Source organism: Trypanosoma cruzi, genomic scaffold (assembly GCF_000209065.1).
Source record: "Trypanosoma cruzi strain CL Brener 1047053516757 genomic scaffold, whole genome shotgun sequence".
In the NCBI taxonomy this organism is placed as follows: domain Eukaryota; phylum Euglenozoa; class Kinetoplastea; order Trypanosomatida; family Trypanosomatidae; genus Trypanosoma; species Trypanosoma cruzi.
Genome location: NW_001849369.1, coordinates 68,307 through 90,400, shown reverse-complemented (window position 1 = coordinate 90,400; position 22,094 = coordinate 68,307). Strand labels below are relative to the sequence as shown.

Below are 22,094 nucleotides of genomic sequence, written 5' to 3'. Positions count from 1 at the left end.
TTACCCTAACCCTAACCCTAACCCTAACCCTAACCCTAACCCTAACCCTAACCCTAACCCTAACCCTAACCCTAACCCTAACCCTAACCCTAACCCTAACCCTAACCCTAACCCTAACCCTAACCCTAACCCTAACCCTAACCCTAACCCTAACCCTAACCCTAACCCTAACCCTAACCCTAACCCTAACCCTAACCCTAACCCTAACCCTAACCCTAACCCTAACCCTAACCCTAACCCTAACCCTAACCCTAACCCTAACCCTAACCCTAACCCTAACCCTAACCCTAACCCTAACCCTAACCCTAACCCTAACCCTAACCCTAACCCTAACCCTAACCCTAACCCTAACCCTAACCCTAACCCTAACCCTAACCCTAACCCTAACCCTAACCCTAACCCTAACCCTAACCCTAACCCTAACCCTAACCCTAACCCTAACCCTAACCCTAACCCTAACCCTAACCCTAACCCTAACCCTAACCCTAACCCTAACCCTAACCCTAACCCTAACCCTAACCCTAACCCTAACCCTAACCCTAACCCGCGCGCTCCACCATACAAATTGTGGCCACGGCAGATGGTCGCGCCCAACGCTCCGGAAAAACATGTCAGGCAGTGACGCGCATAACGAAAGATACGGAAGAAACACACCGCGCAACGGCAAAAAGTCCATACTGAGAAGACGCGGCCTTTCACAGCAGTTTTTGGCTCAGTCCGCGGGTAAGATGATTTGGCCTCCACACAACAAACGCACACACCGCCAGCAGTCACCCAACATGGACAAGAAGCGACACACCGCGCCACCGCCTCCAGTTCAATCCCACGGATAACGGGATACGGTCACAGCCCGGAACCGACACACAACGCATACGGAGCTAGCAATCACCCAAAGAGCCGCACGCAGAAGCGATTCCTCATCCATCCATGACGCGGCGACAAATTTCCAGCCATTACACCCACACTGGGATTCGGTGCCCAACTCAAATAAGTCGCAGGCGGTGCATCACGCCAACAGCAAAATTGACTCGCGGTGTGCACTCCCTCGCCCCTCCTTCCCTTCATGCCCACGGAGGAAGCAGCAGCCACCCGCAACCGCCAGCAACCGCTACAAAAGAAGCATCCAAATCCACTGCAATGTGCATCTTGTGTGTGTGCCTGCAGAAACACAAAGAAAAGAAGCAAAAACAGGAGCAGAGCATGTGAAGGGACGCACAAACAAAAACAGCACTGCAGAAGTGCACGGCAGAAATAAAGAGACTGCTCAGGCTCATGATATTGCACTGCAGACCAAAGCAGCGGCAATTCATAAAAAACTATTAAAATTTTAAAAAATTCATCTTCACCATTCCACACCTCACACTTTGGGGAAAAAAATGAAAGAAAAAAAAAGGAAAAACAAGAAAAAACAAGAAAAAACAAGAAAAAAGAAAATGTCGTCCTCTATTACGGATACACACAAATCATGATAAGAAAAACCACACAAAAAAAGCACCTAACCACCATGTTGCTCCAGAAACTGTTTGTATATTTTGCCGCAAAAGAAAATTAAATAATTACGTGTGCTTCAACCGTCCGACCCTCCGTGTGTCCGCTCATCGTTTATATTTCATGGGTCATCTGCGTGTTGCTGCTCCCCTCAGCCCTCTCATCGGCGCGCGAGTGCCGCCCGCAGAGCACAGTCACTCGTGTGTGTGTGGGACTGAGAGAAGCACGCAGACATGACGGGAGTCGCGTCTCTCCATCGGGAGAGTGAGCAAAAAAAAAAAACACGGCGGCAGGGTGTGGCTGTGTGTGTGTGCGTGGCGCTGCGGGTGTCTGCCCGCCCTGGCCGCAAGAAAACAAAACAAGAGGGAAGAAATGTGTGCGCCGCCCCACAGGCCCTCGTCGCACGCCCACACGTCACGGCTCCCTCAGCGCGCCGTTCGTCGCGGCCCCTCCTCATGCGTGCAGCAGGCGAGGCGCACAGGGCCGTCGTCATGAGCGTGTCGGTGGTGTGCGAGTGGAGCAGTTGGGCGGGAAACACACGGCACCCCTCGCAGGAAGAGTGCAGCATAAAAGAAAAAACAGATATAAAAATTTTTATAAAAAAGCAAACCAAGATAATTAAAAACAAACATAAAAAAACATGAGAAATTATACTCCAAACAGAAAAGAAAACAAAATTAAAAGCCGAAGAAAAAAATGTCCATAGTGGTTGCCCTAAATTAAAAAGCAAAAGAAGGAAGGTACTAAAAGCAAAAAGAAATTGTTATTTGCAAGGTGAACTTTGTTCCGAGCGGAGTGTGTGAGTGTCGGTGTGGAAGAGGGCGCAAATACTCCACACTGAGGCCGCACACTCCTCACGCAGTCGCAAGGCCCCACAGTCCAAGCAGAAAAAGCAGCGGCAGCAGCACCCTCCCGTACGCGGAAACAGCATCACCATTTGCCCCACCATCACCCGTTTCTCGTGCCGTTTCTTCATTCCCAGCAGGTGCAGCAGGCGCGGCAGGTTTGGGAGCAATTTTCACTTGTGGTTCTGGAGCTCTCGTCGGAACGGGGATCCTGTCCTTGATTGCACGCATTTCAGTGGAATTCAGTGGGCGGTTGTACAGAAAGACGTTCGTCACCGTCACACGAGGTTTTTTTCCGATCTCCTTCGGACTTGACTCCTCCTCATCACCATCAATTTTGCACGCGCCAAAGCAAAACGCGAAAATCTCAAGTGGCTTTTCACCTGTTAACGGCACTTCTTCCTCCCCCAGCAACTCACCATCAACGTACACAGAGGCCTTGTTGCCTTGCAGCATGAGTGCCACTTGGTGTTCTTTTCCCGCCTCCCAAGGCCTGCTTTCCGTTGTTGGTTTTTTCTCGTCCTTGAGCATCGTCATCCACTTGTTATCCGCGGTGTACGACAGTCTCATGAAATACTCGGGCCCAGCGTCAACCAACACCGCAGTCAGGAGAGGTGTGTTCCCACTCGGAGCCTCTTCGATGATCACCGACGCCACGAGTGTGAAGTTGTGGCTCAAGGATATATGACGCACATTACCATCCGGAATGTTCACAGACCATACTGCCCTGGAGTCAGGCTCCGTCAACTGAAATCCATCTTTGACCTTCGTGGCGTTCGTCACCGTCGCATTCAGACAAAGGTACTCGTCGTACCATCTCCCATCACCGGCCGCATCGGACAATACCGCCACCAGACCCACCGTGGGTATAGACAAGCTGGAGAAGAAAACGTCCTTTTGCGACCAAGTGCTGAGGACGGACTTAATTTCCTTCAGTTCCTCCGTCAGGCGGGAAAGCGACATGACACTGTCTTCACCACTGTCCCTCCGTTGTAAAAGATGCAACTTGCCATCCGAGTACAGCAGGGCGCCGGCAAGCTCCCCCTTCACAGCATTGTCCATGCCAACCGGTCCAACAAAAAACGAGCGGTTGTTGTCCGTGACCCAAAGGTAAAGCGCACTGGTCGTTTCCGTTTCCCCCAAGGCGTACCCTCTCTGTGTGTACAGCATGACCTTCCTGCCCTCAATGGTCACGGTGATGAGGGCTTCCACAGGCAAGCCTCCGTCCGGATAGTCTCCCAATTGTGAGTTGACCCACACGCCTGAGAGTGTCCCGATGGCCTCCGTCCACGTTGTCCCCATGTCACGCGACACGTACACCCTCTGGTCATTCTCGCAATCAACAATCATGAGAAGTGATCCCTCCCACTCGGTGATGCGGGGTGCACCGCATTTCGCAGGGGAAATGCCCTCAGAGAGCGACCAGGTACTGCCGTTGTCCTTCGAGTAAATGATCAAGGAGAAAACGCCATCTTTTTTTTCATTCACCGCCATCAGAGAAAACACAATGGTGCCATCCTCCATAACAACACCCGAGCCACCAGAAGCAAGGAACTCCGTCAATTTACCTTTTTGAGCAGCTATAGTACTCTCGTTTAACAGAGACTTGATTTCGCCCCATTTGATACGTTCAGTCGGCTCGCTGCTCGTAGGCTTCGTGACATCACCCACAACCAGTTTCAGCTCCAAGCTACCCTCTCTCCAACTCCAATTTACATAGGACAAATCAGTGCTTCCCGCAAGAAGAAACACCTTATTGCCCTTCGTGGTGGTTGTGGGGCGGAGCACAACATCCAAACTCTTCTTTCCCTCCGCTTTACCAAGCACAGTGTGTGCTTGCCATGTACTTTCACTCACCTTTTCAACAAGAGTGGGCCATTCCCACGCAGAGTCGATGTACCCCGCAACAACATCAGAAAACGGCTTAGCTGATTCGTTATGGGGGTTTTTGGTATTTATGTGGCCCTCGGCAAAAGCAGCAATTACTCCACCAGCGCTGACGAGAGAGGGTGAAAAAAATGAATCCCTCCGACTTGAGTCAGGCCCCTTCTTCGGCAGCACCTGCGTCTTCTGCGGCACAAAAAGATCGACCCGTTGCAGCCCCTCAACACCCCCTGAAGCACTCCCCTCTCCAGCAATGGCACCCGTCAATGCCGACCCAGGAGTTGAAGCATCAGCATTACTTCCCACCTGAGCGGTCGCAGCTCCACCGCAGCACATCGTCACGACAATTAGGAGCAGCACCGCGGAAGCAAACACGCGCCGGGACATGTTGGGCCTCGGCGGCTCACTCTCTCCTCCTTCCCTCCTCCTTCCGCTGGATCCGGTCACGCGGCGACGGTTGTGTGTGCGGGGTGCCTTCACTGCAGCAACACGTGAGAGCATATATATATGCGTGTAGGCGGTGTTTGTGTGTGCTGTTGGTCCTTTTGGTGCCTTCGAATTTCGCAGTAGCGATTAGCGCTTGTTTGCTTTCTTTCCTAGCGTGACTGTGCTCAACAAGTGGGGAGAACAGCAGCAGCGGCAATACACCAGAAAGGTCAGTGAGGAGCAGAGCAGAGCACCCACGCAGAGAGCGGGACACAAGACAATCCGGAAGAGGTGAAATGAAAAAACATCGCCCAAAAAGAAGAAACAAACACACATATCGCAAGTCCGCGGGAGAAGAGATTCGGCCCTCCACAAAACAAACGCACACACCGCCACCGCCTCCAGCTCAATCCTACAGCCAACGGGATACGGTCACAGCCCGGAACCGACACACAACGCATACGGAGCTAGCAATCACCCAAAGGCACACGCGGAAGCGGATCCTCATCCATCCACGAAGCGATGCCTTACTCCATGCGTTCACACGGATTGCGCATTGTTTCCTCAATAGAACTTACTCGTCGTCCATCCCGCTAAGATGCTTCACTTAATGATGGGTCCTAGAACAAAATAGAATAAAAAGGAAAATGTATTAACACTACGATACAGCTAAAGACGGTAATTCCTTAATAACAGAAATTCTCTTATTACACCTTGTACACAAACAGAAGCATTCACATAAATAAAAAGCCTTCAACATTTTCTTACCAATAACCAAAATACCCCTGGCATCCCTGATTTGTTTTTCTGTCGTTGTAAAAAAACATCGCGTTGTAATTTTTTGGCATCTGTGCGCCTTACTCCCAAAGCGGATGGTGCACCGGTGTCGTATAAAAAAACAAACATTCACATGTATTAAACAACTCGAAATACGTTTTTCACCAGAAACAAACAACCCCACTCTCCCCTAATTTTCTTCTGTCACTGTTACGTTCGATGGTGTTGGACACTTTTGGCATTTGTGTGCGATATACTGCCGCCTGATGCTGGTGCGCCCGCACCGTATGCGCACACACAAGTATCCAAAAATATATAACCCCCACAATGTTTTTACCAGAAATCAAAACTACCCCCTTTCCCTCCCCAATTTGTTTTCCTATTTCGACGGTTCTTCCCCACTTCGGAGTGCTTCGTCTCTTCAAAAGTCTCTGGATGGTATTGACACTTGGTACTGGCGCGCCTTTTCCTTCCAAAGCACCGCAATTTTTTGCTTTTCCTTCTTGCTCACACTATTGGGATTGACGGCACCGCATCCCTGCCAGTCATTCATCGGCGTGCTGTCCGCGTGTTGTATATAAATAATCTCCCATGACAATTGTCGGGAAAATTCCTCCCAACCATTAAAATATTTAGCCATACGCTCAGTGAATTGCTTCACAGTGCTGGTTACGGTGTGGTGCGCACCCGCCGTAGTCATCTGCAGCCCAACCAGCGTCTTCGGGTTTGATTCCAAAAAGAAAAAGCCGTCCACCAGCGGAAAGTTTTGAGCCTCCGGTTTGTACAGCACCCGATACTCTACATCCATCTTCCCCTCAGAATCTTTCAGTAACGGTAAAAGAAAGGGCTTGAGAGAGCGCTCATGTGGATGCACTCTCAATGCACAGCGGTGTGGCGGAGCATCCTTTTCTAGTTTCAGCTCCGTGAGTTTCGGTATTATTGCATTTACAAAGTCCTCACTTAAAAATGCAAACAAGGAATGATCTTCAAGGACTTTTGATATGAGGTCGTCCTTGATAGCCAATATGAGTAAATTAAAATCATTCGGCACCATTAACTCCGCCAACTTGCATAAAGTTAATTCTGTAAGATGAGAAGAAATCAGTGCATTGTAAGGCAATTCGGAATCCTCATTTCCTCGTACTCGTACGACCTTTACAAGTTTGTGAGAGACGTGGCTACCTTCACACATTTTATTAGTCCCCAAAACAGAGTAAGATTGGGTGTCGGACAAGACCATTTTATTAACTGTACTTCTGCACGAGTCAATCCGATCTTTGTATGCGCTCTGATCAAAGACGTAGCGAAGAAGCGGTCCCACTTTATCCATTCGAACTTCCACCTTTTTCCAGTAGTCCGCTTCTTCCTCCGCTTCTTCCTCCGCAAGCTGTCGATTTTGCTTCATCCAAACGCACATCGCCTTTACATCGTCTTTCTCAGGGCAATTCATTACGATTTGTACGGATTCACTTTGATTCGCCCATTTATCATAGTTGCTTAAGTTTGGCGATGACACCACAATCATGCCCCATCCGGTTGGGGGCGCAATATCTGTGTCGGGCGGTGTTCCTTTCCTTGCCACATCGTAAATGATATACCCTTTCATCCCACTCTTCCACAAACCACCCAAAACACTCTTGGATGTTTTATTACCCATGTATATTGTCACAATTTTGGTGTTCTTGTTAAACACGTACATCGTATTTCCAAAACAGTCGACAACCACTTGGAGTTTGTCCACATCGTAGTGCAGCAGCTTGTAGTGAAGGTACGAGCCGGCACCCATCGATTTCCCGTTTCCGGGCGTCCCAATCAACACACGCTTCTTGGGCTTAAAGTCGTCCTCACCGTAAGTGCTGAACCACGCTTCACGATCTGCCACACTCGATCCACCTCACAGTTCACACACAAGTCATTACCGGCTCTATGCGGCCCATTCATCGTGTACGGCCATCCATCGTCCCAGTTGAGCACCATCAGCCTGAGACGCTCTGCACCGGACTGCTCCACACCGTCATCCTTTTCGAGAGAGTCGCCAACTGCCCTGTACGTCCATGACTGCGGTGGTTCCCCCTCCTTCACCTCCATTTCAGTCCCCTCGCCACCAGGGACTTCCACGACATGATGCCACCTCGCATTGTACACAGACTCGTAGAATCCCTCTAGGTATATCGGTGCGATCGACTTCTTTGGGTCCTCGCCTCCTCGGCGGCTACATCCAAAAACCTTTTAGTGACTTTATGAACACCTGTTTTCACCTCCGCAGTAGCCACCAACCACTTCAGTAGATTGTCCACACCATTTTTGTAAAGCTTATTTACATCTTCTTCCAAACCCATTTCCTCCCGTACAGTCTTCTCCATCTCCGCATAAGCACCTGATGCCCGTACTTTTTTTTTTTTCTTCTCTTACCAGTCGTATTAACTACGCCTCAATTGTGCAGCTCTGGTAAGCGTACGAAGGAATTCAGTAGCAAGGATAACCTTACTCCGCGGGCAGCCACTATAGAATGGCTCCAACATCTGCCCTTCCGGCCCGTAAAACTAAGTAACAACTACTCATCGGGTTTGAAGCATGAACAGCAGGCGCTTGGCTTCCTCTCTAGTAAGAGTACTAGACCCTGGCACCACGTTGAGGTGGCCGGCTGAGCCAGGGGATGCCCGTACTTCGTTCAATACTCCCGCATCGCGGATATACCTCGTGGGATCACTAAAAAAATCCTCAGTAAGACATTCCGATTGGCGTGCAAAATGCCTTTGCCTCCCATTTCCAGCGTAAGAAAATCATTCAGCTTTATTTCCTTGACGCGAACTCTTCCTCCAAACAACAAATCTCCGATCACAGCATATAAGTTAAATATTACTTGTTGTTGGTCCCGCCTTGCCTTTTCTCCTGCCTCACGTCTTTCTTCTGTCAGTACCTGAGTGAGTACTCCGTTCAATTTTCCCCTTGCAAGAGGAGTGACCGTATCCTTTTCTTCATAGTCCCTCCATTGCCCGAGAAAGAGCACACCCTCGTGATGAAGCCTATTAACAGCCTCCAATAGTATTTCCCTCTCATCCAGCTCTATTTTCAGCTCTCTGTATGACGACGATGCCGTTATTAAGCCCAATATTTCATTGTCGTTAATAAACATCTCGGGATTCAAAACAAACACCGAAATAGAGACGTTCTCATTGGTGTCAACAACGCCCCTGCCGCCAAAATAATTACGAAGGAATTCATTCAGCTTCATTTCAGTGCTGCTAGTGCTTCCCTCCAGCAGAATGTCCTCTACGGTGCTGCTCATCGTCCACTGTGGTCGCTGCGCTTCCTCGTCTCTTGTGTGTGTCGCAGCGGGTTGATCTGTGTCACCTTCAGACGCCGGCCTCGCTCTCCTCTGACGATCTCCCTGCGGCACAGCAGACGCTTTATTTCCGGACATTGTTTCTCCTTGCTTTCTTAGTTGGATTGAGTTAAAGCTGAATACTAACCAGCAGTCAAAAGGAAGACTAGAATAAAATACGCACAGGAATGACTGACAGCCTCAGCACGAGAGTCACCTACACGGTGTGAAGTGCACACAAAATGCACAAGGACCGCCGCAACGACGGCAAGTGGGTGCCATTCACCCAGCACAGTGTTGGTGAGGGCAAACGATAACAACAACGTGGTGCGCACGGAGGGTTCGTCCACGCATACCGCTCGCCACGGTTCCGCACCCGTGTGGCACCGCCGTCCACCGCACAAACTCTGCAAGAGGACGTGGGCATATCATCACTGACACACGAAAACACGCACAAAAGTGGGAAGAGAATTCGGTGCAGCCACGGCCACACGCAGGGAACACAAATCATACACGCCACAACAGCGATGCATCATGGTAAGTTTCAACACAACAAAAAGGAAAGCAATTACATGCTTTATGAAAAATCCCCGAAATTCGCACAGCACAAAAGAGCCATGACACTCCCTTTCTTACTGCATTCGCCGTTCATATTCCCAATGCGTAACCCTGCAGATGTTGCCCCGCCATCGTGAAAACAACTGCCTCGTTGTGGTGTCATCGCGCAGCCATCCGCCTGGGTGGGAAAAAGAGTAAAAACAGGCGTCCGTCCACCTGAAAGGAAGAGGGACTCAGCCGCAGTGTCCTCCACGACGCAAACACTCCGCGGCCAGTGCCCGGTGTCGTGTGAGGACTCCGCGAGGGGGTTGTGGGCACGCCACTGTGCCACACGGATTGCCCCCTCGGAACGCAACAGCAGGTGTGTTCCCTTCCAGTCGCACTCGTGGCGGTGGTGGCATCCGCTGCCTCGCTGCGTGCTGGTGGCGTCGAATACAATCCTGCAGAGAGTGAGAGAGTGTGTGCCGACAGGAGCAGTGCTAGGCTGGGTGGGCAATGCCCTCCGCGGCAAGACACCCAGCGCGACTCCTGACCGCTGCACCCACGCACTTCCCTCCACGCCTCTCCCTCCACCCGGCAATCACACAGCCGGCGGCACATTTTCCCCGAGGCAACACACACGTGAAAGCGTCACGGCATATCTCTCGAGAGAACAGAGTGGCAGCCACACGCTGCGGCCATCGTGCCGACAGGTGAGCCCTCGAACAACTTTGTTTTGGGGCCACACGCACACCACGCAGGGATCAACCACAGCAACGCACAAAAGTGCAACCAAAAACATTCGCCCACCGCCACCGCCACCGCACATCTACAGAAGAGACACAAACACGCAAAAGGCCCAACTCCGCCGCAGACGCACAATCACGTGCGCCAACAGCTGACAAGAGGAGTCTCTCACCTCGTGCCCCATCGATTTACCGGGCGGTGCTGGATTTTGAGGCAATCATGCTGCACGCGGTGCGCTGCACACAAAATGAGAGAGAACCGCAACGTGACCCCCTCCCGGTGTCTCTCCCTTCTTCATTTCCACAAAAGAAAGCGGCAAACGAATACCGGCGGGGAATAAGAGAGGATCCTCCGTCGGCACCGTAATATTTTGTGCATTGTGTGCGTGCGCCCGCATGTACGATGGGAACACACACGGTGCGAGTCGGGCGAGGTCATCGTTCCAGCTCGCATCTCCGCCAGGTGAGTCGTTGACGGTTCCATCCCGCTTCACGACAGGTCGAATAACAGTGCACACGTAAGTGGCTGTGCTCCGCATCCGCATTTGGTCCGCCTTTTGGGTCCAACGTCACCGGGTGGCGGAAAGAAACGACTCGTATCAAAATTCTTCCACTTGCTGCTGCTGCCGCCTCATTTCCCGTAAAGGAGCCACCGATCCCTCTCACTTTGGCGATAAAGAGTCCTCACGCATGGGATGCATCCTGCCTCGTGTGGCATGAGGAACAGCAGAGAGTCCCCAACGTTGCCAATGCGGGATTGATCGTCCAGTGCGGTGAGTACAACACGCTGGATCCGTCGGAGGATCGTCGTGCACACTTCAGTCCGCCCGTGGCGGATACGATCCTCGGGCAGCCACACCTGCGCAAAACAGAACACCCTTTTGGAGAACGCCGAGCAGCTCCACCGACGTGTCGGAAAGCCTCACAAAAAGAGGGCCGGTCAACCTGCGGCACATTACCGTGCAACTTTAATATCCTGACATCGAGAAGAGCGTTTCTACCTGAGAGTGTCCGCCGCATCATCATCATCATCACTGCTCAAAGCATCTCAACAGGCAACAATGGCATCGCTCTCGTATTGCTCATGCCCGTTGGCCTCCTCCACACGCCGCCTCACGTCCGTATGAAAATAAAGTCTCGTCATGCACAGCGATGCACCCCCTCGTTTCAGATAAATACCAATATTTTATACTCACCAAGGTAGCAGTTCAGTTCTCCCTCCACAGGCACACCTCATAGAGGACGTCATTCTGTTCCCTTTGCCGAATCAACGCACCGCACCCAGTGGATAAGCCCTGGTAGTTCCACCAAAAAATAAGTGTTCGATTCCCAAAGCAGCGAATACTCTGTATGATATGAAACGCACATTTTGTTGTGCTAGTGCACCGCACCGCCGGCCGCCTCGCAATGATGCAAAGTTGTCATTGCCCCTGCCTGGGTGAGGCCTAAGCCCCACATTACACGCACACAGAGAAGCACACGGCGCATTTGAAAATATATTAATATTTTTTTCACGGCACATCTATGGGAAGGAGCACCACCCCCGTATGCATGTTGGCAAAGCAACGGCCCCACAACGGCGGTGCTAAAAACACGCATCCAGAAACAGAGGAAAAAAGAAGAAGGGTGTGGAACACCCGCAAGAAATGATGGATAGCCCATTTCAAACTGGCAGCAAAGAAAAGGAAAAAAGCAGCAGCAGCAGTAGTGGTGGTGACCATCATTTCCTTTTTTTTTCCCTTCACTCGCTAATAGCCCAAACACGTGAGACACAAAAGTCCCTTTTTCCATACAAAATCGTGCCACAGTTATCCACTATCTAACCAGCTGCCTCAATACACCTAAAAGAGCACACAAGAAAACCGCAAATAGCCATGGGAAAAAAAAAGAGAGAAACAATAAAAGATCCCACGGAATTAGTACGGAGGCGGAACGACACGCTTTTCGCACAAGTAGTCGTAAAGTCGGCCAGAGCAAAAGAGATCCAGGCCCGAGCAAACTCGGGCGCCATAGGCGGTTATTGTGCTCCTTTCAGGCTTTTCAGCCAGCTCCTGTTCCACCCGAAGGAAGAGGGCTGGCAGAATGTGATCCTCGCCGCAACGAGTCGCTGCATCGTGGGCCAAAGAAACAAATCCTCGCATATTGCGGGTGTCAAGTGGCCACACCACCGCATTTCCACGTCATTATCGCTCGGCTGCACACGTGCGTCTCTTCACGTACCCCGTCGGTCCTCAAGAAGCCTTTCCACAGGAGTCCTCAAATGCAGTGGACGCTTGAGAGCAACAAGCCAAGCCTCGCAATCGCTGTCAGTCTCACAAACCACCTCCAGTGATTTCCCACCGCGAAGAAAAAGTGCGAATGCGCGGTGGTTGTTTATTCCAAGGCTGGATGGAGTGATGTTTTGCGTGGGATCATGGCGGTACGTCCCATTGCCAAAAACTGCCTCCTGGCGTGTTGTTGCCAGCTGTGCCTCGCCGCTGTAGTTCACAAATGAGGCTGTGGACAGAACGATGAGAACTTTTTCAATGTCACGTATACAAATGGTGACTGGAGGCCGTTTGCGATTTAACGGGAATCCCTGATGGTCCAGATCACAGGAATGAATACGTTTGCGGTCCTCCGAGAGAAAATATAGGCGTCTGCGACCATTGCCCTTGCTCGGTATCGTTGTCACGCGGACCCCGTTGCGTAAGTAATTCAGCACCTGATCCACAACAGAACTGAGGTGGTGTTCCGTTGCCTCGGTGTCATGTAGTTTTCATTTTTCTTTGCCACGTAATCATCAAGCATACGCTGTCGATACAACTCGAGTCCTCGTCCCAGCCTCTCCTTGCGGGCCCGTTCCTCTTCAGCGCTGGCCAAGTATGTCTGTACTTATTGCGCGAAGACCTCGTCAAACTGGCGTCGAATGATGCCCGTCTCCTCCGGATTCACAGGAATTTCTTCAAGGGAAATGAGCTTCGGCAAATACTCCTCGATCGTTTTGGTGTCGGCAGCTAGAGCCCTCTCGGCGGCGTCCTCCTTGGCTTTCGCCTGCTCGCGCTTCTTCTTCCGCTCCTCGGCCAAGAGACGCAACTGTTCCAGGAATTTTGTATTCATTTCCTTAATTTGATGGATCCACTGCCTCCGCTGGCGACACCGCTCCTCCCGGACGGTCTTTCGCACCGCCTCAATGGAATGCCGCTCCCGCATGATGGCCTCTCGCCCCTTCGCCCTGTCAAGTTGAAACATCTCGAGCTGCTGCTCCCTCGTCCAAATGGTGCTCTGCCGTAGGCTGAGTCCTTGCTCCAGCTGCTGCATCGCCTGCCGCAACTTCTCAGAGGCACTCTCCTCGTCCTGTTTCCTCGTTCGGATCTTCTCCAGCTTATGCTCGTACTCCCAATTGCGGCTTTCGCGGTCGGCCTGCAGAGCAATGCTCTCCCGCTTTTTTGCCTCCAGAGCCCTCTTAATTTCGTTCAACGTGGCCCCACCTCTCCGCTCAAGCTCTTTGGCCATCTTCTCCACCTCATGCTTGGAGCGCTCGCAAAACACACTCAGCTGCCGTTCCCGCGCCTCCTCACGGTTGCTCTCAATGGCGTTGACGCGCTTCATCCCTTCCTCCTCCATGTCTGAAATGGGCCTGTTGGATTCATAGCCACAATGCCTGTGGTCGTACACGGTCCGGGCAACCATGAGTTCATCCCGCAACTCCATGATGTCCTGATCAAGACACCGCTTGTCAATGGCAAGATCCCTTGTAACGGATCCGATTCCGGTCGAGACAATGGAACGATTCCTCCGCCCACACGGCATCCGAAAAGGCGTGAGCCAATAAAGCCGTCTCGGTAGAACCAGTGAGGCTATTGTTGCGGTTGCCTTTTTCCGTATTGTACGCTCGGCGCAACAACTGACTGAATTCTGAATTTCCAAAGGGAATGCGCAGACGACGGCGGTAAATGCTGGAGACAATTCCTGCTGCCGACACCAGTGCTCGTTGAGCCCCTTCGTGGTGTGGCTGCGCGGTGGCATCAATGCCACACAAGGCGGGTCTTTCGGCATCTCCCAAGGCGACAAATGTCAGGGAGTTCGCATCCATGTAATATGCAAACTCCGCCTCACCATCATCGCGGTAAAGCGGAGGAACGACGGTGTCGGGCAAATAGGAAGGCATTGTCTCCAGCTCAGGCGTTGGCTGCTTTTCACACAGCACGGGAAAAGCTACTTCTCATAGTTTTTGACAATAGTGTCCATCGCCGCTCGAGCGTCGCCGGCCAATGAGACACGAATTCGCACCACCATTCGCAGACGAGGTCCCTCCTTCACGGAGCCCACAATAACGCCGAGCTCGTTGTCGTCGTCAAGAAGGTCTGCGCGGTGCTCTGTTGACCCAATGACGTGGCATGAGAGGGCAAAAATGCCCTTTTTGGCACCTAACTAAATAAATTCAGTGATGACTCGAGCAGCATATCCTTCTCCAGCTGCAGAGCCGTACATAAGTTGTCGCCTTGGTGACGAACGCACGCCGTAGCTGAAGGCCACCATGTTCTTGCGTTCATGAGGAAAGTTGGAGGCGGCAGTGGCATACAATTTTCGGAAGAGTGTACTTGCGGCCGGCACGTCCAACGCCTCAACGACGTCAAACAAGGCCCCAGCAACCGCAAATCCGGCATCCCTCAGGGGCTGGGGGCAATTCAACTGCACCGTGTTGCCATCCACCCGCACTGTCGCAAGGAGCTGCAAGGACGGCGTCGTGGTTTGGTGGGAGCAGAAACGGCTTTCGCCTCCATTGGAAGGATATCACTTTGAATGCTGCACTGTGTGTTTGTTGCATGCACATACAGGAGGGTCAAAGACAGAAAGAGAGAGACCGAGAGAGACCGAGAGGGAAACAACACTGAATAATCTTCTGGGCCGCTGGCCGGACTCTGAAATCATCCAAAAAGGACAAGGAAAAAAAAAGCGGTAAATGGAAAGGCAATGAGTTCGCCGTAATGTTTTCCCCAAAATATATACACATTCCGTCAATCACTGCCCTTGACTCCTGCGGATGGTTAGAATTAGAAACACTTATCCCCCGCGAAGCGGCAGGCCTTTGGGCTCCTCCACCCACAAGGTGGGGATCACAAAGTGGGTGGGAAAGCAAAAATAAAAATAATAAATAATAAATAGTAACTCCGTCTGGCAGCTGTCGGCTCCCTGACTCCCTCAATCGCGGTCTCCCAAAAGACAGTGCGATAGAAGAGAAAAAAAGCTGTGAAGAGATATCTTCGCTTGTGCGAGATATGAATTTATTTGGGCAGCCAGCCGCCCTCTCAGGCATTCTTTTCACAAAAACCCATGAAAATTTTAAAAAATTATGCGGCTCCTGTAGTGCGCAACAGCCTCCAGTGACGATGCGCCTCTGGTGGAAAAAATAAAATAAAATAAAAAGTGTGTGATGAGTGTGGCACTGCCGATCACAACGGTTCTCTGAAACGAAAGGCATTCACTGTCTAGACCCCGTAGGCACACACATATAAAAATCGTTAAAATACTCCCAATATATTTCACTACAAGCAAAATGCACTTTATTCCCCAATTATTTCCCTAACTTTCTTCCCTATCCCTTTCCCCAAGATTATTGTGTTCTCATTTCTCGGATTTTACTTACAAAATCACGTGTTAACACAAACTGGTACTGGCGTACCTTTTTATCCCAGAACGCCACAATTTTTTTTTCAGCGTCGGTTTCATTGTTGGGATTGACGACATCACATCTCTGGCAGTTTTCCATCGGCTTGCTGTCTGCGTGTTGTACATAAATAATCTCCCACGACAAACCTTGAGCAAATTCCTCCCAATTCGTAAAGAACCACGATAGGTACTCAGTGAACTGCTTCACAGTGCTGGTTTTGGTGTGGTGATCATGTGCCGTAGTCATCTGCAGTCCAACCAGTGTCCTCCGCGGTGACTCCATGAAGAAAAAGGCGTCCACAAGCGGAAAGTTCCCGACGGCTGGTTTGTACATCACCCCGTACCTTGCGAAATTCTTCTCCAGAGGAAGGCCTTGCTTTGTCGGTAATCCAACAAATTCAGTAGGGTGCCCTTGAGGGTTCCTTTGCAGCGCCGCTGGCTGGAAAGCGCGTCCTTCTGGTGGTTTCAGTTCCTTGAGTTTTCCTATTATTATATTCACAGCACCTCTACACATAAACGTGACCGTGCCTGACATCTCCAAAAAGATAGATAACAAAATGACGTCGGGATGCATGAGTAGCTTAAAAATTTCCATAAAATGCATTTTCGTCGATAGATGAATATAAATTTTGTTGGCAATCACATGGGAGGCTGGAGAATTGAGATATGTTTCAGTCGGTAAATCCCTTCTCAGTCGGACAATTTGCACAAGTTGAGACGCATTCACAGCCTCCCATAATTCGTCACTCATCACGCCAACGTAATGCTTAGCATTGGAACTGTCAACAACATTTATGGCTTCGCCGATATCTTTTTTCCGGTTATTAAAGCTTTGCGTGTCAAAGATGACGCGAAGAATCGGTCCCACTTCATCCATGCGTTCCTTCACCTGCTTCCAGTATTCACCTTGTTCCCTTGGCTCATTGTGCTTCATCCAAACGCATAATGCCCTCACATCGCTCTCATCGGGGCAATTCATTGCGATTCCCATTGCTTTATTTTGATCCATCCATCCTTGAAAGTTGTTTTTGTCTGGTGGTGTCACCACAATCATGCCCCACAGAGTGAAAGGTAAACCAGGATGCGGTTCCCTCCCCTGTTTTGCCACATCGTAGATAATATGACCCTTCACACCACGTCGAGTGAGATATTGCAAAAGACCCACGAAAGCGTCCTCGTTCCTGAGTTCTGATACAGATTTTTTAGTCTTGTCAAACAGGTATACTGATTCCTTAATAATGTACGCAACCATTGGGAGTTTCTCGGCATCGTAGTGCAGCAGCTGATAGAGAAGGTACGAGCCGGCACCCATCGACTTCCCGATCCCGGGCGTCCCAATCAACACACGCTTCATAGGCGAAAACACGGTCCGACCGTGAGGGCTGAACCACTCCGTTAGATCGCGCTTGACGATCTGCCACACTCGATCAACCTCACAGTTCACACAGCAGTCACAAATATGTTCACTCCCCGCCCACGTGTACGGCCATGCCTTGTCCGAGGTGAGAACCAACAGCCTGGGACGCGGTGCACCGGATTGCTGCACACCGTCATCCTTTTCGAGAGTGTCGCCAACTTTCTTGTAATTCCATGAGTGTTTCGGTTTCCCCTCCTTCACCTCCATTTCAGTCCCCTCGCCACCAGGGACTTCCACGACATGATGCCACCTCGCATTGTACACAGACTCGTAATATCCCTTCAGCATGTCCATCCCTCAGCCAACTTCGTTGAAATCCGCGCCTGAGAGGAGACTATTAATTATTCTCTTCCGCGTGGGAATCGATTATATACCTGTTTTCGTAGTTGGATTGAGTTAAAGCCGAACACTGACCACCAAACAAAAAAGGAATAAGAGTAAGAAACAAAGGTCACAGGCATGACTGACAGCCACAGCAAGAGAGTCATCCACACAGTATTCGATAAAAACCACATGCACAGGACAACCGCAACGACGGCGCGTGGGTGCCAACCACCCAAAACAGTTTTGGAGAGAGCAAACAATAACAACAACGTGGTGCGCACGAAGGGTTCGCCCACGCATCCCGCTCGCCACGGTCCCGCACCCCTGGGGCACCGCCACCGCACACACTTGACAAAAGGACGTGCGGGCATAAACCCTGACACATACAAACACAGACACAAGTGGGAAGAGAATTCGGTGCAGCAATGGCCACACGCAAGAACCACAAATCATACACACCGCAACAGCGATGCATCACGGTAATCCCCCAAACAACAGAAAAGAGTGCAACTTGCATGCTTTATGGAAAATATCTGCAATGCGCGTGTCACAAAAGAGTGCCGTGATGCTGCCTTTCATATTGCATTCGCCATTCACGTATCACTTGGAAGCACGCAGCCACCACTCCTCCGTTCCGCTCCCCGTGCTGCCCGTGTCGCTTCACTGGAGGAAGTTGTCACCGCACATCCCCATCACCGTGCATTGCGGAATACAAACCTACCACACGGCATGGGTGCAGTGCCACCCCGCCAATAAATCCCAGGAAACTCCCCACTGCCTCGTGTGGCACGGACGGCAGACTCATTATGCCTGCGGAAGGCTTTTTTTCCAAACAAGAACGCGGCTCCACCACACGCCCGTAAAAACGTTTGTTCCTTCGCACGCAAAGGAGTTGAGCGGAGGAACAGCAGGAAAGACAACACACGCAACCATGAGCAGCCCGCACGCGCCAACACACCGCTGCCCCACATATCACCAAAAATAAAAATACAAAGAAACATGTCACATCCCAACTGCAAATCGCAGGTGCGGTTGCAGCACACACTCCCACCTCCTGGGCGTGTGCAGCCCCTCGCTGCTCGGCGCTCTAAGTGAAATCACCAAAAGCACCAATTCGAGAACATTCGACCACCGCCACAGCAGTCACGCTCCCCATTTCTCACAAAGGCGAAGGCTTGCAGTGGCGCAGCGGGCGGCGGCATGCACAGTCGCAGAGTAATGGACTGCCGCGGGAAGCACGCAACGGCGATGCGCCCCTCCTTTGGGCCTCCCAACAAAATAAATGTGTCGTGCAGTCCCCGTGAGCGACACACATTGAACCGTATTCAGCTCCACTACTGTGGCCATCCGCACACACAGCATGAGTGCGACAACGCAGGCCAGGAAGCACGGAATAACACCACGCATCCTTCCAATAAAGGTCAGGCGGCGTCCGTGCTGCCCTCAACAATAATTCCACCCCACATCACCCCTATGCATATCCACAGCAAAAAGGCCCACACGGTGTACACTACATCAGGAGTTCCAAAAGCGCAAAACCGGATCATCAGAGTGCTGCACACTTCTCAATGTTGGGTAGAGACTCTCTGATCCTTTTCGCCGCCAGCCTGCGGTATCATGGAGAAGCGTTACGTTCTCGGCATATCTCTCCATTTTCCCTCGCTGTCCCTAGGCCAAAAATGAAGTGACGTCCCACAAGTGATTTCGACCGTTCCGAAGAACGTGACGTATCAGACGCACTGAAACTGTGTGCGTGTGTGTATTACGGGCGAGCGACACGATGCTCTTGCACATCCTTGTATTCCGATCCTGCGCAACACCATATTCGGCGGCGCGGAAAGCGTTGGACACCGAACACGCACAAATCGCACAATGAATGCCTCTGGAGAACAAACCCCCCATTAACGTCGCCGCAGGCACCGTAACAACAAAGTAACAAAAGAAAACCAACCTCTGCGCGCCCTCCCGCAAGAAGGTGAAGACACACACCCTTGTTCCCTTTAGTAGCACTCCAACTGCTCGGAATTGATAGGTCTATAGCAGGAGGAAACACGCTACTCTTCCCTCTCTCCCTGTCACGAGGCATGTAAGCTGCGAGAGGCTGCCAAGATGAGCCTCACGTGTGTGGAGGACCCCAATGCTCGGGGCAGGTCGACAGCCACCCACACTCACCCCCACTCACAAAAGGGCAAAGGCATGGAGAAGAGAAGCCCGTCGCACGGCGCATTCAAGAAGGCACACGCAGAAGCACCGCCATACACATCGTACCGCAAAACAGCAATGCGCACAGCACACACCCACAGCCGCAACAAGAGGAACGAGGCGCATCCAAGTCCACCACAGTCCTTTACTTCTCTCCGCCCCGAAGGAATAGCGTTACGCCTCACAGCGGGTTGTGGTAGTGGCGCCCCGCACTCACAGTGAGGCACGGCGCACACCATCCGCTCCCCTCCGAGTGCACTCATCAGGGCGCCCAGTCACCCTCGCACCATCGCAATGGGGGAACACAAACGATCGTCGTCGCGGACTATCGATGCCTCTAGCAGAAAAGAAAAAGTGATGAGAGCGTGTCAACTGCACGGCTAGCAGTGGGACACCCAATGGGACAAAAAGACACATAGTGGCATTCAGCACAGCGAACAATAAAACAAGCCGCAGCGAATTGCCGAATACAGAAAAACAAGAAAAAGGGCGTAGGTTCAGCAGAAATAAATAAATAATAATAATAAATCGCCTCAGTGGACTTTCATTTCGTATATCCCTCAGCGCAGCAGGAATTGTGCATCTCCATATGTTTCTTGGAGAGGGGAAAAAAGATCGCAGTGTTCCACGTGTCCACACGAAATCCCTCACATTTCATGAGGCACTCGGCCTCTTCCTCCAACCCTCGTTTTGTACAGTCCGCGCAAATGCACAGCAATGAGGCCGGCACCGCGTGCGGTGCAACAAAAGCAAATAAAACAGGGGGAAACACGTCACTCATGAGAGTGTGCAGCTAGCGGCAAACAAAAAATAAATTAAAAAATAGTAAAAAGGCAGGGGTTCTGACCCCTCCAACAAGGCACCAGCAGCACTTTATATCCAGAGTTGAAAACAAAAGGGATAAATAAAAAGTCCTCAACTGAATGCATTGAGTCTTCCTGAGGAGCTGCACACCCTTTTCCACGGGGAGTCGCGGCTCCGCTCCCACCGTTTCACACAGCTGAGAGCTGCAATGCCCAGAGCCCCAGAAGTAGAAGCAACAAGATCCGAGACACACACGCACACGCACCGTGCCGTAGCCACTAAAGCCCTTCTTCAAAAAAGTGTTGTTCGTGGGCTGAGAGGCGTTTCCATCTTTGGAGCCACCGCCAGTTCCCGCTGGATCATCCGGCCCTTCAAGCATTTTCCCAGCAAGAGACTCTGGAAGAGCAAGGTTGCTGAAACCAACTTTTGCGGCTTCTTCCCGGGTCAATATGCGGTTGTACAAAAAGACACTCGTCACTGTCAAATACTTTTTTTGGCCCCCCGGTGCCGCTTGCACTGCTCCCATCCCCTCCAATGTAAAAGTGTGAATTCGCGCGTGGCCCCTTTCCCGATGATGATGTCGTTTTAGCATCCCACGCACACTCACCATTGATCTACACGAAGGCCTTGTTGCCGGTCCTGCAGCGTGAGCACCACTCGTTACTGTTTGTTCAACTCCCAAAGGCCGGTGTGTTTGTTTGCATTGAACATCATACCCCAACTCCTTTCATGGCTGTGCGACAGCCAAAAGTGCACAGTGCGGCCTGCTCCCTTCGCGCCAACCAAAGGGATACTCTTGACGCCTGCGTGTGTCTCGAAAATAGCCACCGTCGCCACAAGAGCGAAGTCGTAACTCACGAAGCCACAGTGATTATTATCCTTCCAACGGTTCACGGGGCAATGTTGCCCTGCGAATTGAGGCCCATTTGTGACATTCTTTTCATTCGTCAGCGTTGCAATCATGCAACGGCACTCGTCGATACACGTGTTGGCAGTGCCTGCGTTGGAAAGTTATCCAACCAGACCCACCGTACTTACGGGCGACGCGGAGAAGGAAGCGTCCACGTCCGCCCAATTACGGGGAATGGAAGTGATCATCTGCAGCTCCTCCGTCAGGGGAGGCAGGAAACAGGCTGCTTTTCTCTTCATTCTCCATTGCTCCCACAAGGTGCAACACACCATCCGAGTACAGCAGGGCGTTGGCAATCGGCTTATTCAGAGCAGCCTCCATGAAAGCCGGTCCAACACAAAACACGCGGTTGCTGTCAGTCACCCAAACGTAGAGCGCATGGGCCTCACTCTCCCACCACGGGGAGCTCACTTTCCGAGCCTACAGCATGACGCTCTTTCCTCCAACGGTCGCAGTGACAATGGCTCCCACACGCAAGCTCTTTTCCCAACGAACCGATTGTGAATTGGCCCAAACGCCTGCAATTGCCCCGGGTACTTCCACCCACATTGTCCCCTTGTCACGTGACTCGTGCACTCTGCAGTACCGGCTCCCATAGCAATGAGTAATCACGAGAAGTTGTCCCTGCTCCCACTCGGCAATGAGAAGGTCAATGCAGTCCGCAGGAAGAATGTCCCTTGAAAGCACTCAGCTGCTGCCGCCGTCCGTCGAACAGATGATCATGGAGAAATCGTCTTTTTCGTCATTGTACGCAATC

The 22,094-nt window shown here is 51.4% G+C and overlaps 2 protein-coding genes and 5 pseudogenes across 2 annotated transcripts, besides 18 other annotated features; all 7 read right to left on the bottom strand.

Moving 5' to 3' along the window:
• Positions 1–546: a repeat region.
• Positions 1–4,362: a sequence feature (heterozygous, non-Esmeraldo-like haplotype).
• Positions 4–543: a microsatellite.
• Positions 544–727: a repeat region.
• Positions 1,309–1,337: a sequence feature (AT_rich).
• Positions 1,371–1,434: a sequence feature (T-rich).
• Positions 2,055–2,184: a sequence feature (T-rich).
• On the bottom strand, positions 2,343–4,718 carry Tc00.1047053508285.60 (trans-sialidase, putative; the record flags this gene model as incomplete). Its single annotated transcript, XM_805436.1, has 1 exon — positions 2,343–4,718. The coding sequence occupies one exon, from the start codon at positions 4,716–4,718 to the stop codon at positions 2,343–2,345; it is 2,376 nt and encodes a 791-aa protein (XP_810529.1).
• Positions 4,363–5,320: a sequence feature (haploid, Esmeraldo-like haplotype).
• Positions 5,321–5,425: a sequence feature (areas merged during assembly that could not be assigned to a particular haplotype. This can correspond to areas where the two haplotypes were merged or to regions with more than two copies in the genome that were merged during assembly.).
• Positions 5,426–6,027: a sequence feature (haploid, Esmeraldo-like haplotype).
• Tc00.1047053508285.50 lies at positions 5,842–7,809 on the bottom strand (annotated as a pseudogene).
• Positions 6,028–7,793: a sequence feature (areas not merged during assembly with more than two copies in the genome that could not be assigned to a particular haplotype).
• Positions 7,794–8,612: a sequence feature (areas merged during assembly that could not be assigned to a particular haplotype. This can correspond to areas where the two haplotypes were merged or to regions with more than two copies in the genome that were merged during assembly.).
• On the bottom strand, positions 8,077–8,844 carry Tc00.1047053508285.40 (annotated as a pseudogene).
• Positions 8,613–22,094: a sequence feature (areas not merged during assembly with more than two copies in the genome that could not be assigned to a particular haplotype).
• On the bottom strand, positions 10,218–11,060 carry Tc00.1047053508285.30 (annotated as a pseudogene).
• Positions 11,520–11,540: a sequence feature (AT_rich).
• On the bottom strand, positions 11,945–14,794 carry Tc00.1047053508285.20 (annotated as a pseudogene).
• Positions 14,905–15,338: a mobile genetic element.
• Positions 15,149–15,175: a sequence feature (AT_rich).
• Positions 15,416–15,437: a sequence feature (AT_rich).
• Tc00.1047053508285.10 (retrotransposon hot spot (RHS) protein, putative) lies at positions 15,625–17,391 on the bottom strand (the record flags this gene model as incomplete). The annotated part of the gene is made up of 1 exon (XM_805435.1): positions 15,625–17,391. The coding sequence occupies one exon, from the start codon at positions 17,389–17,391 to the stop codon at positions 15,625–15,627; it is 1,767 nt and encodes a 588-aa protein (XP_810528.1).
• Positions 20,128–20,152: a sequence feature (AT_rich).
• Positions 20,799–22,094, bottom strand: Tc00.1047053508285.5 (annotated as a pseudogene; the record flags this gene model as incomplete).